Genomic DNA, 13,036 nt, shown 5'->3' with positions numbered 1-13,036 from the left:
GAGATGAAGAGACAGCCTCAGCTGAGTGTATGTGCAAAGTCGTTCCCTTCGCAGCTCTTGTCGCAGAACGCAAATATGCTATAAGTATAATGGCAAAAGGCCCCCCTAGGAAAAAGGAACAAGTTCTCCGCCCCACTTGTAGACGAGAATGGCCGAGGTTATTTCGCCTGCATCCCTTTTTCCCAGTGTATCATCTAGCCAAAAAATACATATACATACTAATACATAAACTTCATTAATTAAAATTTTTAAAAATACGGGACTAGCTATTGTTGTTTTGTGGTGAGGTAACTTTGCTGGTGTTCCAGGTCAGGAATCGCACAAGCCTATTTGGTTAAGACTATAGCTTGATTTTATACTTCGATCTTAAATTCTCAAAATCGTTTTTAGCAGAAATCACATTTAAATCTCTGCGAATGTTTTCATTCCGTGAGCCAGTTATAGTAACATTGAGGTCTCTGGATTAATTCTAAGTTACTAACGCGTATGTCCCCTTTAGCTCGGTGACATATTTCCATATTGGTTTGGCACTGCATTGTACAGAAGTACATTGTACTCCAATTTAAGCGGAGAATGGGAGTTTATTAAACAATGTAGAATTTGTATACCTTTGCAGAGGGTATAATGATTTCATTCAGAAGTTTGTAACGCAGTAAAAGAAACGTTTTCGACGTTTAAAAGTATATATATTCTTGATCAGCGTCACTAGACGAGTCGATCTAGACATGTCCGTCTTTCCGTCCGTCTGTCCGTCCGTCTGTCCGTCCGTCTGTCTGTCTGTCTGTCCGTCTGTCCGTCCGTCTGTCCGTCCATTTCTACGCAAACTAAACACTCAGTTTTAAAGCTATCGGGCTGAAACTTTCCTAAAAGTCTTTCTATTGCAGGTAGTATATAAGTCGGAACCAGCCGGACAACTATATCTTATAGCTCCCATTGGAACTATCCGGGAAAAAAGTAAAAAAATTATATCTTTGGTGTTTTTCAACACTTAACCTCCTATGCTTGGAAATAACATTTTTTAATTAGTTCTGTATTTCGAATTAAATTTTATCAAAATCTAACGACTATGTCATATAGCTGCCATATCAACGATCGGAAAATTATTAGTTGAATAATATGAAAAAATTATATCTTCGGTATTTTTTAACATACAACCTTCTAAACTGGGAAATAACATTTTTTAATTAGTTCTGAATTTCGAATTAAATTTTTATCAAAATCCGACGACTATATCATACAGCTATGAAAAAATTAACATATAAACTTCTAAGCTTGGACGGGCTACTCTAACATATAGATGTCAAAAAAAAGGTATAAACAAAATAATTTTTTTAATATCACTGAAGTCAGCAACAATCCTTAAAATTTTGACATGGTGTTTCTTATAACTGCAAGGGTATACTCCGGCTGGCCGAAGTTAACTTCCTTTTTTGTTTCTCATTATAATTGGACAGACTTTTACAATTGTACAGCCATTGAAAGTGCCTCTGAACTATTCTATACTCGTACAGCGTTATATACGTTTTTTAATGAATGTGTACCTGATAGGTTTTTTAAAAAATTAAACAGGCCTCCTTGGTTTCCCAATGCGCCTATAAAAAATATAAAAAATCGGGTAAACCAGCAGATTTTTTGAAATACTCGTATGTGGTGGTTTGCACGGATTTTAATGTTCTCAACAGTAGTCCGACTTATATACTACCTGCAATTGAAAGAAGACTTTTGGGAAAGTTTCATCCCTATAGCTTTAAAACTTAGAGACTAGTTTGCGTAGAAACGGACGGACAGACGGACATGGCTAGATCGACTCGTCTTGTGACGCTGATCAAGAATATATATACTTTATGGGGTCGGAAACGACCTTCTTCACTGCGTTGCAAACTTCTGACTGAAATTATTATACCCTCTGCAAGGGTATAAAAATAGAAAAATTTGAAATTTTAGAGATTTTGATACCCGGTTCCGCAGCATGTAATACCCCAAAGCTATAAGTCACAGATTCTTTCGCATCGGTTCCTAGTCTAGCCTCGGCATCTGGGATCGCCCTTAGCCGTTTGTAATTATATAGCCCGTGTTTTGTGTTTGTTTACTAATAGATTAGTGTGTGTGAATGAACCTTAAAAATTGGTTTCTCAGAGTAAGTTAAGCTACTACTTGTTAAATTAATTATTTCAGTTCTTCAGTTGCTCACCTACCATGTTCAGTTGCTCACTACCAAGCTTATAATTTCCTCTCCCGTATTAGTTGCTTTTGACTATTTATCAGAGAGGGGACAAAACAAATAAGAGGCATAAATAGGTAGCCACCCGATTAAATATAACAACTGAAAATTCGGAATATGATGCTTTATGTACGGTTCTGTTTTCTAGATAATTGTAAATCATGCTGTTGCTTTTCGCGCGTCGATGTCTCGGACATCCTCCGCGCTTTGTGGCCTGACCTTTAAAGACATCCGATCTGCCAGTCAAAGCCTTCTGTCTGCTTTGTCCCATCTGGTCCCACTCACTCAGCCTTCGACACCCCCTGGCAACCATCATGCATACACCAGTAGTCTCAGTTGAAGTCTCCTAGTGAGTGCCGAAAGCCCCTTGGTTCCTTTAAGACTATTCCATTTTTATCCCAGTGGTGCTTATTGCTAATCATCTTTAGATGATTGCCTTGTGGTTATGCGTGCAAAATTTCCAATTAAGTTTGCTAATTGGCGGCAAAGATATGGAAATAATTAAGCGTCCTAGTGGAACCCACCCCTTAAGAAAGTGAATTTAAAAAAATGTATATTGAAATTTTAAATTTGCGAATAATTTTAAAATTTCTCACTTTTTGTTAAAGTTTCTTTATTGACAAAAAAAAAAAATTAAAGATTGTACTTACTCGAAACATATTACACGACAGTAAGACATTTTCTGGATCAAACATGTGAATATGAGATGTAGGAATTTTGTCAGTTTTAGAGAACATGGTCATTTCGTGTTTTCCTCTTAAATCTGAATTATTTCTCCCTTTTCGTGCCAGTGTGGAAATAAGGTGATTATCACTCGAAAGCTCATGAGTATTAAAATAGTTTTCGGCGAATTCAAGAATATTATAAAAGGAATCATCGTTGTGGACATCTTTATGTCTATTATCGTTAAAGTTAAGTTCATGGATTTTTTTTTCAACTCTTTGTTTTCGTCTTTGTTCACGTTCATCATCTATTTGATATTTAACAAATATGGAGCAAGATGGGGTAAGTAATTTCTTAACGTTTTCTTTTGTTATTTTATGTGTAGGACAATTTTCATTTTCACTTGTTACTCGTTTCGTGTTTGATAACTTATTTGCGTTTATTGCTTCATATATGGGCTCAGGCTTTAATTCCTCTTTTATAATATTTGAAGATGTAGGCGGTGGTGGAGGAGGTACCGTTGGCTCTGGAAGTGACGGGGCTCCTTTAATAGTAAACGACTTTCCCGTTTCGAGGCTTTCAAAATTCACTTCATTCTGCGTACACAAATCGATCTATAATATGAAAAACAAAATTAAAAAATTGGGTAATAGGGGAAGTGAGGTGCATCCGAAACTTCCGGATAAAAACTTGTTCTTTACATATGAGATTGTCTAACCTTTACAAATGTCGCTGTCAGACGGTAGTAATGTTATAAAATTGGACAAATTTTTAAAGTAAAACAAGATAGAATGCTATAGTCGATGTTATCGACTATGAGATACCCGTTGCTCAACCAGGGACAGTTCAACCGAGATAGACTTATAAAAGTAGCAAAGCATTTGTTTCCAAGAATGAACACTTTACCGAAGCCCGAAAAAAAATTGGTGGAATAAAGTCTTGTGAAATTAAAAAAATAATTTTAAAATCTTTCTATGCTATTTGGGTTTTGGCGTTATGGAAGCAAGGGCGGACGCGGCACCCTACTGAAATAAACTTGAGCTGTGCAAGACGCTGAAAAAAAAATTTTTTTTTTTATTTCGATTTTTTTAAAGTAAAAAAACGATAGTTTTCAAAAAGTACCCTCTGTTTGCAAGCCTATATCTCTATGTAGTGATCCGATTGATTTCAAGTCTTTTGCATAAAATCCTCCAAAATGTTTTAAAATAAACAAAACTTTTAAGTTCTTTTAAAAAAAATTTTATTTTATATTTCTTAACATTTCTCCACAACAAAAATTCTTTATTTTACAATATGCCTCTATTCGTCACCTACAATGGTTTTTTTTTATAGGTTGAAGCCGTTTTTTGTTTTCAAGATATCGAATTTAATGGAATAGCCCTCTGAATAGCCCTCTGCAGCAATCTCCTTCACTCTCATAAGAACCTGTGTTATTATCTGTTGATAATTTGTAAATAAAAAAGAAAATACATTTGATTATGATCAAATATATTTATATTTTTTATTTTATTTGTTTGTTTAGGTTTCTATACCCTTTCAAAGGGTATAATGATTTTAGTCAGAAGCTTGCAACGCAGCGAAGGAGACGTTTCCGAAAGTATATATATACTTGATCAGCGTCACTAGACGACTCGATCTAGCCATGTCCGTCTGTCCTTCTGTCCGTCCGTTCTAAGCTTGAATATAACATTTTTTAATTAGTTCTGAATTTCAAATGTAATTTTATCGAAATCGGACGAGTATATCATATAGCTGCCATAGAAACAATCGGAAAATTAGTGGCAAAATAATATGAAAAATTATATCTTCAGTGTTTTTTACAATATAATTTTGTTATATTTTTATGTATTTCGAATTCAATTTAGTAAAAATTCAAAATAAAAAAAAATGGTCTAAGAATAAGAATGAAATAATTTTTTTTTAATATCACTGAAGTGAGAAACAATCCTTAAAAATTTCACATGGTGTTACTAAAGTTGATTATTTCTTATAACTGCAGTAGATAGGTAATAGGATCCTGGCTCACTAGGTAATAAATCATGTCAAAAAAAGTGGGCGGGGGTGACCCTAATTAGTCACGCATGGTTGCACACAGGTGTCATAATGACACCTAATTAGCATAATTAAGTAATAAAAGTGATGCGAAGAGGGGGGTGGGGTTGACCGTTAGGTAGCAAACAGGTGATATAATAACCTAATTAGGGTGGTGTGTTTTCTCATGTCTTGTCTTGTCTTGTCTTTTCTCACCCTAAAGGTGTGTGTGAGAGGTGTTTTGTCATGCGTACAATTTGTGGTTGTTTAGAGTGGTCTTTTTCTGTCTATTCAATTAGGGTGATATTCGTTCATGTAACCTGTCTTCAGTCTTATGGTCAGTAGATGTTGGTTTGAGGGATATTAGACCGCATTAGATGGGGGATGTAGTGTGAAACAAGCGTTTGCTCGAGGTGTTCGAGAACCTCCCCCGATTTTTAGCGAGCATAAGGTGGGAAAGATAGTTCGAGAACCTCCGCCAAGTGTGAACATTAGATGGGGGAGAAGGTGTAAAACAAGCGTGTCTTAAATGTTAAATTAGTTTTAATTCCCCTCAAACTATTTCTTCATTCTTGTGGTCAGCAGGTGTTGGTTTGAGGGATATTAGACCGCATTAGATGTGGGATGTGGTTTGAAACAAGCGTGAGTTCGAGAACGTCCCCCTCTTTAGCGAGCATTAGCGAGTACTAGATGGGAGAGTGAGCGTAAATATCTAAAGTATGTTGCTTCTAACTTATATTAAGTGTAAGTTATGTAAGTGTAATCTTAAATGTTTCAATTCTATAGTGGAGGTGGTGGTGGTGTTTTCTAACAGAATATACACAAATGAGATCGTTTATTTAGTCAAATACTTATTCAAAAATTTTTCTCACACGTTTATATTAGAAAGAAAAACGGCTACATTCCAAGTTTTCAAAAAAGTAAAGTAAAAGTAAAGTGGAAAGTAGTTCAGTTTAAGAAAACTATCCGAGTTGTGCCAATCATATAAAATGGTCATGCGAACCCGGTTCGTCTTAATTTTTGTTTCAAGTCGAATCGATTTATGTAAACTTAACTCTGAAATCAAAACACTTTACAGTTTAAGTAAAGTTGTACTAACTTGTGAAATACCCAAATTTGAGTTGTGTGTGTGTGTGAACAAACTGAAATCAATTTGTGTAATCTAACTAAAATAGAAAATAAAATACTTTACAGTTAAAGTAAAGTATAATAAAGAGAAAAGAAGAAATGAAAAAATAATAAGATTACAAAAAAATACCTTAAAAACAAAACAAATCAAAATGAATAAGTATTGTGAAAAGTGCAACAGGGTAATGTCGGGTAACGTTTCATGGAGTCATCATCTGCGGACGGAGCAGCATAAAAGAAATGTCATCGAGTCAGTGAATTCAAAAATTAAAAAAATTAGATCTGGACTCCAAGGAAGGATTATTCAGTATCTATATGAAAATACCAACAATGATGTGATTTATCCAACACGATTTATGTAGGAAGCAGGAGAAGCTTTTCTCCCTCACTTGTATCCATTGTTGGAGAGTTATGCATACGCCCTCTTGAAGGAAGAAGAGGAATGCGAAGAAATAAAGTCATTTCAAAGTAAAATGACAATAATCAGCGCCTACTCCAATATAGAAACTTTATACAAAGAGCACATGGATAAAATTTTGGTGAGGATGGAGGAATTCATTCATCTTTTTCAATTCGAAATGAATATTAATCAATATTCACCTTTAAGAGGATCATCGTATATTAACTATCCTCTTGCTTAGAAAATAAAAAAGCGATAATAAATGTTAAAAACCTGAGTGATGAAAACTATTTTAAGTGGAGCTTAATCGCTGCATTAAGCAATCCTAATAAAAATGCAGACAGGTGCACAAGTTACAAAGTGAATATAAATGATGATCTCATTCAAGTCAATGGGATCACATTAAATATCAGTGGATTGGAATTTCCACTTAAACCGTCGGACATTAATAAATTTATGCAAATAAATAAAGAAATTAATATACCACTTTTCGTATTTGACGATGGAGCTATTTTTTGACCCATATTCTATTCTCCTGAATGAGAAAGAATTCCATAAATATGTTGCTACTGGAGGAAGGATGCAAAGCACATTATACTTGGGTAAAAAACCTATCAAAGTAAGTAGTTTTATAATATCATTATTAATATGCTTTATGTATTATTAATTTTTTTTGTTTGTGTTTTTGTTTTAAATTTCATAATATTTATATGTTCTCATATTTTTAAAAAATATGTTTTTAGTTTGGTTTCCACTCAATTTTTGAGAGATAAATCAAAGAAACGGTTCTGTCAAATTTGTTTGTTTGTTAAATTATTCATTGGGTGAAGATGCTGCTAACTGACACTCTGAAGTCTGTAATAAATAAGTCTCGCGTCTACCAAACCCGAGGGATGCATCTTTAAAATATATGAATTTTCAAAATGAAATGATGATACCATTCACAGTATACGCTGATTTTGAATGCATCCTTAAACCTATTAATAAAAATGAAACATTAAATTTAAGTATAGTAAATATTCATAATCCTATTTCATATGCATACTATATAAAGTGTGCACATGATAATAGTTTAGATAAGTTTGTTTTAGAAACTAAATTAAACTCAGGAATGAATTTCCTCCTATCTCTTATACAAAATTTAACACTTATATATGAGAATCATATTTCTAAAAATGTACCTATACTTATGTCTGATGTTGGAGAAGAAGATTTTTAAAAATCTATTAATTGTCATATATGAAACACTCTTTTATTAAATAGGGATCACTGTAACTTCACGGGAAAATTTAGGGGTGCAGCACATAATGCGTGCAATTTAAATTATTAAGTCCCAAAACGAATTCCTTTTTTCTTCCACAATTTCACCAGGTATGATTGTCATCTATTTATAAAAGATATGGCTCTCATACCTGGTGAAATAAAGGTTATTCCATTAAATAAGGAACAATATATTTCAATATCAAAAATTATAACTATAAGTAATGGTGTAAACTTTGAAATCCGTTTTTTAGATTCGTTTCGATTTATGCCCTCTGCATTATTAACATTAGCTTCAAACCTGGATACTAAACAAATGCATATTACAAAATAATTTTTCCCAAATGAAAATCAGTTTAACCCTTTGCGAAGAAAGGGTGTATTTCCTTATGAATATTTAGATTCGGTTGAGAAATCAAAATAAAGTATATAACCTCCTTGAGAAGCTTTCTATAGTTCCTTAACTGAAAATGAATGTTCAAACGAAAATTACACTCACGCACAAGAGGTTCATAATGAGTTTTCATGTAAGAACTTAAAAGCTTATTTAGAGTTATATTTGAAAACAGATGTTTTATTAATGGCTGATGTCTTTGAAAACTTCCGAAGACTTTATACTAAAATTTATTCACTTGATATAGCAATTTTTTCATAACACCAGGTTTATCATGAGAAGACTTTCAAATGTACTAAAATTGAATTAGATTTTTTAACTGATATAGATGAGTATAAATTTATTCGAATTGGTATTCGAGGTGGCTTAGTACAATGTACATGTAGATATACTAAAGCAAATAATAAATATGTTGATAATTTTGATTATACTCAAAAATCATCATATTTGATTTATTTGGATGCAAATAATTTATATACTTGGGCTATGTCACAATCTTTTAAATGGGTTTCACTTGATAGTATCAATATTTCAGAGATTAGAGATGATAGTGAATATGGATACATTTTTTGGGTAGATTTTAAATATGCTTTTAAATTACATAACAAAGACAATGATCTTCCATTTTGTTGCAATAATCAATCACCAACAAAGAAAGATAAAATTAAAAAATTAATTTCTGATTTAAGGGATAAAGAAAAATATATTATTCATTATAAAAATCTTCAACAGTGTATAGAAAATGGTTTAATTCTAACAAAAATCCATAGAGGTCTTCTTTTCTTTCAAAAGCCTTGGTTAAAAGCATATATTGACTTAAATTTATTCCATAGAACTAATGCAAAAATGTACTTGAAAAAGATTTTTTTAACTTTTAATTAATGCTGTCTATGGAAAAACCATGGAAAATGTGGATAAAGGGGTTAATGTGAAGTTGATCACAGAATGGGAAAGTGCTTCACCATTAGACTCTAAAAGACATTGTGCTAGATCTGTTATTTCAAAGTCCACCTTCCATAGCGTAAAACAGTTTTAAGAAAACTTCATTAAATTTTCATTATAATTATATAAAACCCAAATACAATGAAAATGTGCAGTTAATTAGATTATCAGATTATTTTATATACACAATTAATACTGAAAGATATACTAAAGATATTCAGAATGATATTGAGATGAAGTTTGATACATCAGATTATTCTGATGAATTGTTAAATCTCTATAATTTCCCTAAAGCTAATACAAAATTTGTTGGTTTAATATCAAAAATGTATGCCTTTAAGTCATCTAATATTAATGATATTACTGAAAAAACAGTGAAAAAATCAAAGGGACTTAAAATAAGTGCCATTGATGAATTAACTTTTAATAGTTTTAAAAAATGTTTGTTTTCGAAAGAGGAAGTGGTAGAATCTATGTCAATGATTAGATCTAAAAACCATCTTTTATCAACAGTTAAATGTAAAAAAGTTGTTCTCAGTCACAAAGATACAAAGCTCGCTATACAAAACAATAAAATTAATACATTACAATATGGACATTATAAAAGTAGAAGAAAACAAATTAGAAAATAAATAATAATAATAAATAAAATAAAAGAAATAGAGAATTGTCCTAATAGAAATAATAATCAAGACATTGAAATAAAAAAATTTAAGAAAAATATTGATGATTGTACATTTGAAATGTTTTATACAGAATTAAAATTAAATTTACTTAATTGTGAAAAAGAATAAATGTAATCTATAATTATAAATAAAACAATGAAATTTTATTTTTAAAGAACAAACAAGAACAAATGTATAAACCAAATATTACAAATCAAAACAGCATTTTAAAGAACAAGCATCGCTTTAATTAGAGCCTAATATTACAAATAAAAACAAGATTATAAAATTTTTTTATTTTAAAGAACAAACATAGCTTATTAGAGGTTAATTTTAAATTTTCCCAGAATAATATTATAACATTTTTATTTTAAAGAACAATTAAAATGTTTTCTTCGAATTACATTCAATTTTCTCACTTTCTTCTATATTTAGTGGTATAGTTTGTATATAACTATTTGTACCACTCTCTAATATATATAGATTTTATCATCTAAATACTTAAAGGAATTGATTTAATGTATTCATCATTATCCTTATCTAAATTTAAAGGAATAGTTTGTACGTAGTTATTAATTCCACCTTTAACAAGAATAGTTTCGTCCTCACTAGGTGATCTTGTGATGCAAGGCTCTGGATTATCCTCATCGAAAATGTTCACATCGTGGTCATCATCGTCATCATGCTCATCATACAAAACCAGAGTGTCGTTTTAACCTTTTTTTTGTTAAGGTTTTGAAATTCTGAAAATAAAAATATTTTTAGTATATATATATATAGATATTATTTTATATATGTATATATTATTCAACTCACCTTTTTGTAATTTTGAAATTCTGAAAATATAAATAGTATTAGTATATATAAACATTATTTTATATATATTATTCAATTTACCTTTTTGTACTCCACTTGAAATAGTATTAGTCACTTCTTTATTCCAATTCGGCAAAAAACAAACATATTTCCCTACTCAATCAGATTATATTATCACTATTAGTTATTTTGAAGTCATTAATGTCATTAATTAGAATTTTATCTGTACTGATCTCACTTTCTTTTTTACTTAAATACTCAATTAGTATTTGAGATTCTAAATTTTTCTTTCTCAAATATATTCCATTAATATTTCTGCTGCTCCGATACCTATTTCATTTATTTGTGGGCCATCGCTAAGATATCCTGGTTCTACATCTCCTATCTCTTCCCGTTTACTCTAGAAAGAAGATCAACATCTTTGCGATTTTTCAGCTCCTATGCTTTTATTTTCTATTTCCTCAACATTTGTATCTTTAGTAATAATATCAAAAGGATTAGCTAGGTTAGTTGTTGTTGCTGCAGATGTTGCGGTAGTTGCAGCTGTAGTTGTAGTTGCAGATTTATTTGTTGTTGTAGATGCTTACTTGATTCTTCTTCCTCCTTCAGACTACTTATCAAAGTTGGTGGGTTTGATATTGATGTTGTAGGAGTAGTTGTTGTTGTTGTTTTTATTTTTTCTTGAACTGTGCTTGCAGTTAATAAGTTTTCATTAATACTATTATTAGTATTAATTATTTTTATGTCGACTTCACTTTTTAAATTTTTTTCACTATCATCACTAGTCTTGTTTATAAGATCCATATTAGAGGTTAATTTTATATTTTCCCAGAATAATATTATAACATTTTTATTTTAAAGAACAATTAAAATGTTTTCTTCGAATTACATTCAATTTTCTCACTTTCTTCTATATTTAGTGGTATAGTTTGTACATAACTATTTTTTTTTTTGTTTTTTTTTTTAATTAACATCTTTATTTAATATAATCCAGGAACAGATCTAATTAAAGCCTTTAACCTAAATGTTTTCTTAAGTAAATAATCTCTTAATTATAAATTATAATTAGTTTTCAACTTAGTATATAGGAGTAGATCAAATTACGACTAGTTTCAAGTAAATAATATATTCATATTAGTCTCTTAGGAGCAGCCCAAGATGTCTTCTTTTGAGCCTGCGAATTGGGATAGCCCCCTGTAATCTCCGGGCTAGACGATTACGGTGGGCAGTTAGACGGTCGTTGTACCTGCTTGAGAAGAACGATATTTGGTCTTCAACAAGACTCAGGTTTAGGTCATTGTGAAGCGTTTGGCCGCTAACGAACCACTCACAGCCAGTGATTTGACTTAATGTTTTGTTCTGGACGGTTTGGAAACGTTTTCGGTGGGACGCAGCCGCCACTCCCCAAATTTGGATTCCATATCTCCAAGTTGGTGCGATGATTTGTTGATAAATGTGCCGCTTGCATCTTAGAGATAGTTTGCTTTTCTTGTTTAGCATCCAGAATAATTGGTTCCGCTTTAGGTTGCACATTTTGACGACTCTGGCAATATGTTCTCGGAAGGTTAGGCGTTTGTCCAGTGTGAGGCCTAGGTATTTCGCCTTAGTCGCTTGCTCTATGTCCACATTATTAATGTGGACCACCGGAGTTGTTTTTCGGCGTAGCGTAAAGCAAACGTTTACGCATTTGCTTTCGTTGATTTTGATATTGTTCGCCGTGGCCCATTTCTCGAATTCGTTGAGGTAGGTTTGCAGCGTTTGTGAAGACTCGGTCTCACTGTTCGAGGAGCTGAGGAAGCAGACGTCGTCAGCGAAGCTGGCCAGCAGCATTTTGCTGTTGTCGTAGGTCATTTCTTCATAGCTTGGCTTGGGGATGTCTGCTGTAAAGATGGAGTACAGTAGCGGTCCTAAGACGCTTCCTTGGGGGACGCCAGCTGCAATGGCAACATTTGCAGAGATTGCGTCTCTGGACTGGACGCAAAAATCTCTGTTTGTGAGAAACGATCTGATGAGCTCAAACAGGTTGGCTGGCAGCGCTGTTTTGACTTTGGCTAGTAGTCCCGGGATCCAAACTCTATCAAATGCCTGTTGTATGTCAAGAAAGATGCCGTTGCAGTATTCTTTATGGTCGTAGGCCTTCAGGATGTGATTGACTACACGGTGCAATTGCTCAATCGTACTGTGGCCGGCTCTGAATCCGAATTGGTGCATTGGGATAGTATCAATTTATTTTATATATGTATATATTATTTAACTCACCTTTTTGTACTGCACTCGAAATAGTATTATTAACGTTTTTATTAATATTTTGAAACTCTGAAAATATAAATATTATTAGTATATATAAATATTATTTTTTATATATTATTCAACTCACCTTTTTGTACTCCACTTAAAATAGTATTAGCAATTTCTTTATTTAAATTCTACAAAAACAAACATATTTCCCTACTTAATGAGATTATATTATCACTTTTAATTATTTTGAAGTCATTAATGTCATTTCTTTTTTATTT

General features: G+C 32.1%; 1 protein-coding gene across 1 annotated transcript in view; it reads right to left on the bottom strand.

Moving 5' to 3' along the window:
* LOC108029318 (unconventional myosin-VIIa) overlaps positions 1 to 13,036 on the bottom strand; it is a 792,260-nt gene that overhangs the window by 52,414 nt on the left and 726,810 nt on the right. Inside the window, exon 13 of the mRNA XM_050890354.1 lies at positions 2,872 to 3,498. Within this exon, the coding sequence (XP_050746311.1) occupies positions 2,872 to 3,498 (627 nt within the window). The remainder of the gene's footprint in view (positions 1 to 2,871; positions 3,499 to 13,036) is intronic.

The sequence above is a fragment of the Drosophila biarmipes genome, unplaced genomic scaffold (genome assembly GCF_025231255.1).
Source record: "Drosophila biarmipes strain raj3 unplaced genomic scaffold, RU_DBia_V1.1 ptg000022l, whole genome shotgun sequence".
Classification (NCBI taxonomy): domain Eukaryota; kingdom Metazoa; phylum Arthropoda; class Insecta; order Diptera; family Drosophilidae; genus Drosophila; species Drosophila biarmipes.
This window is presented reverse-complemented; position numbering and strand designations above follow the sequence as displayed.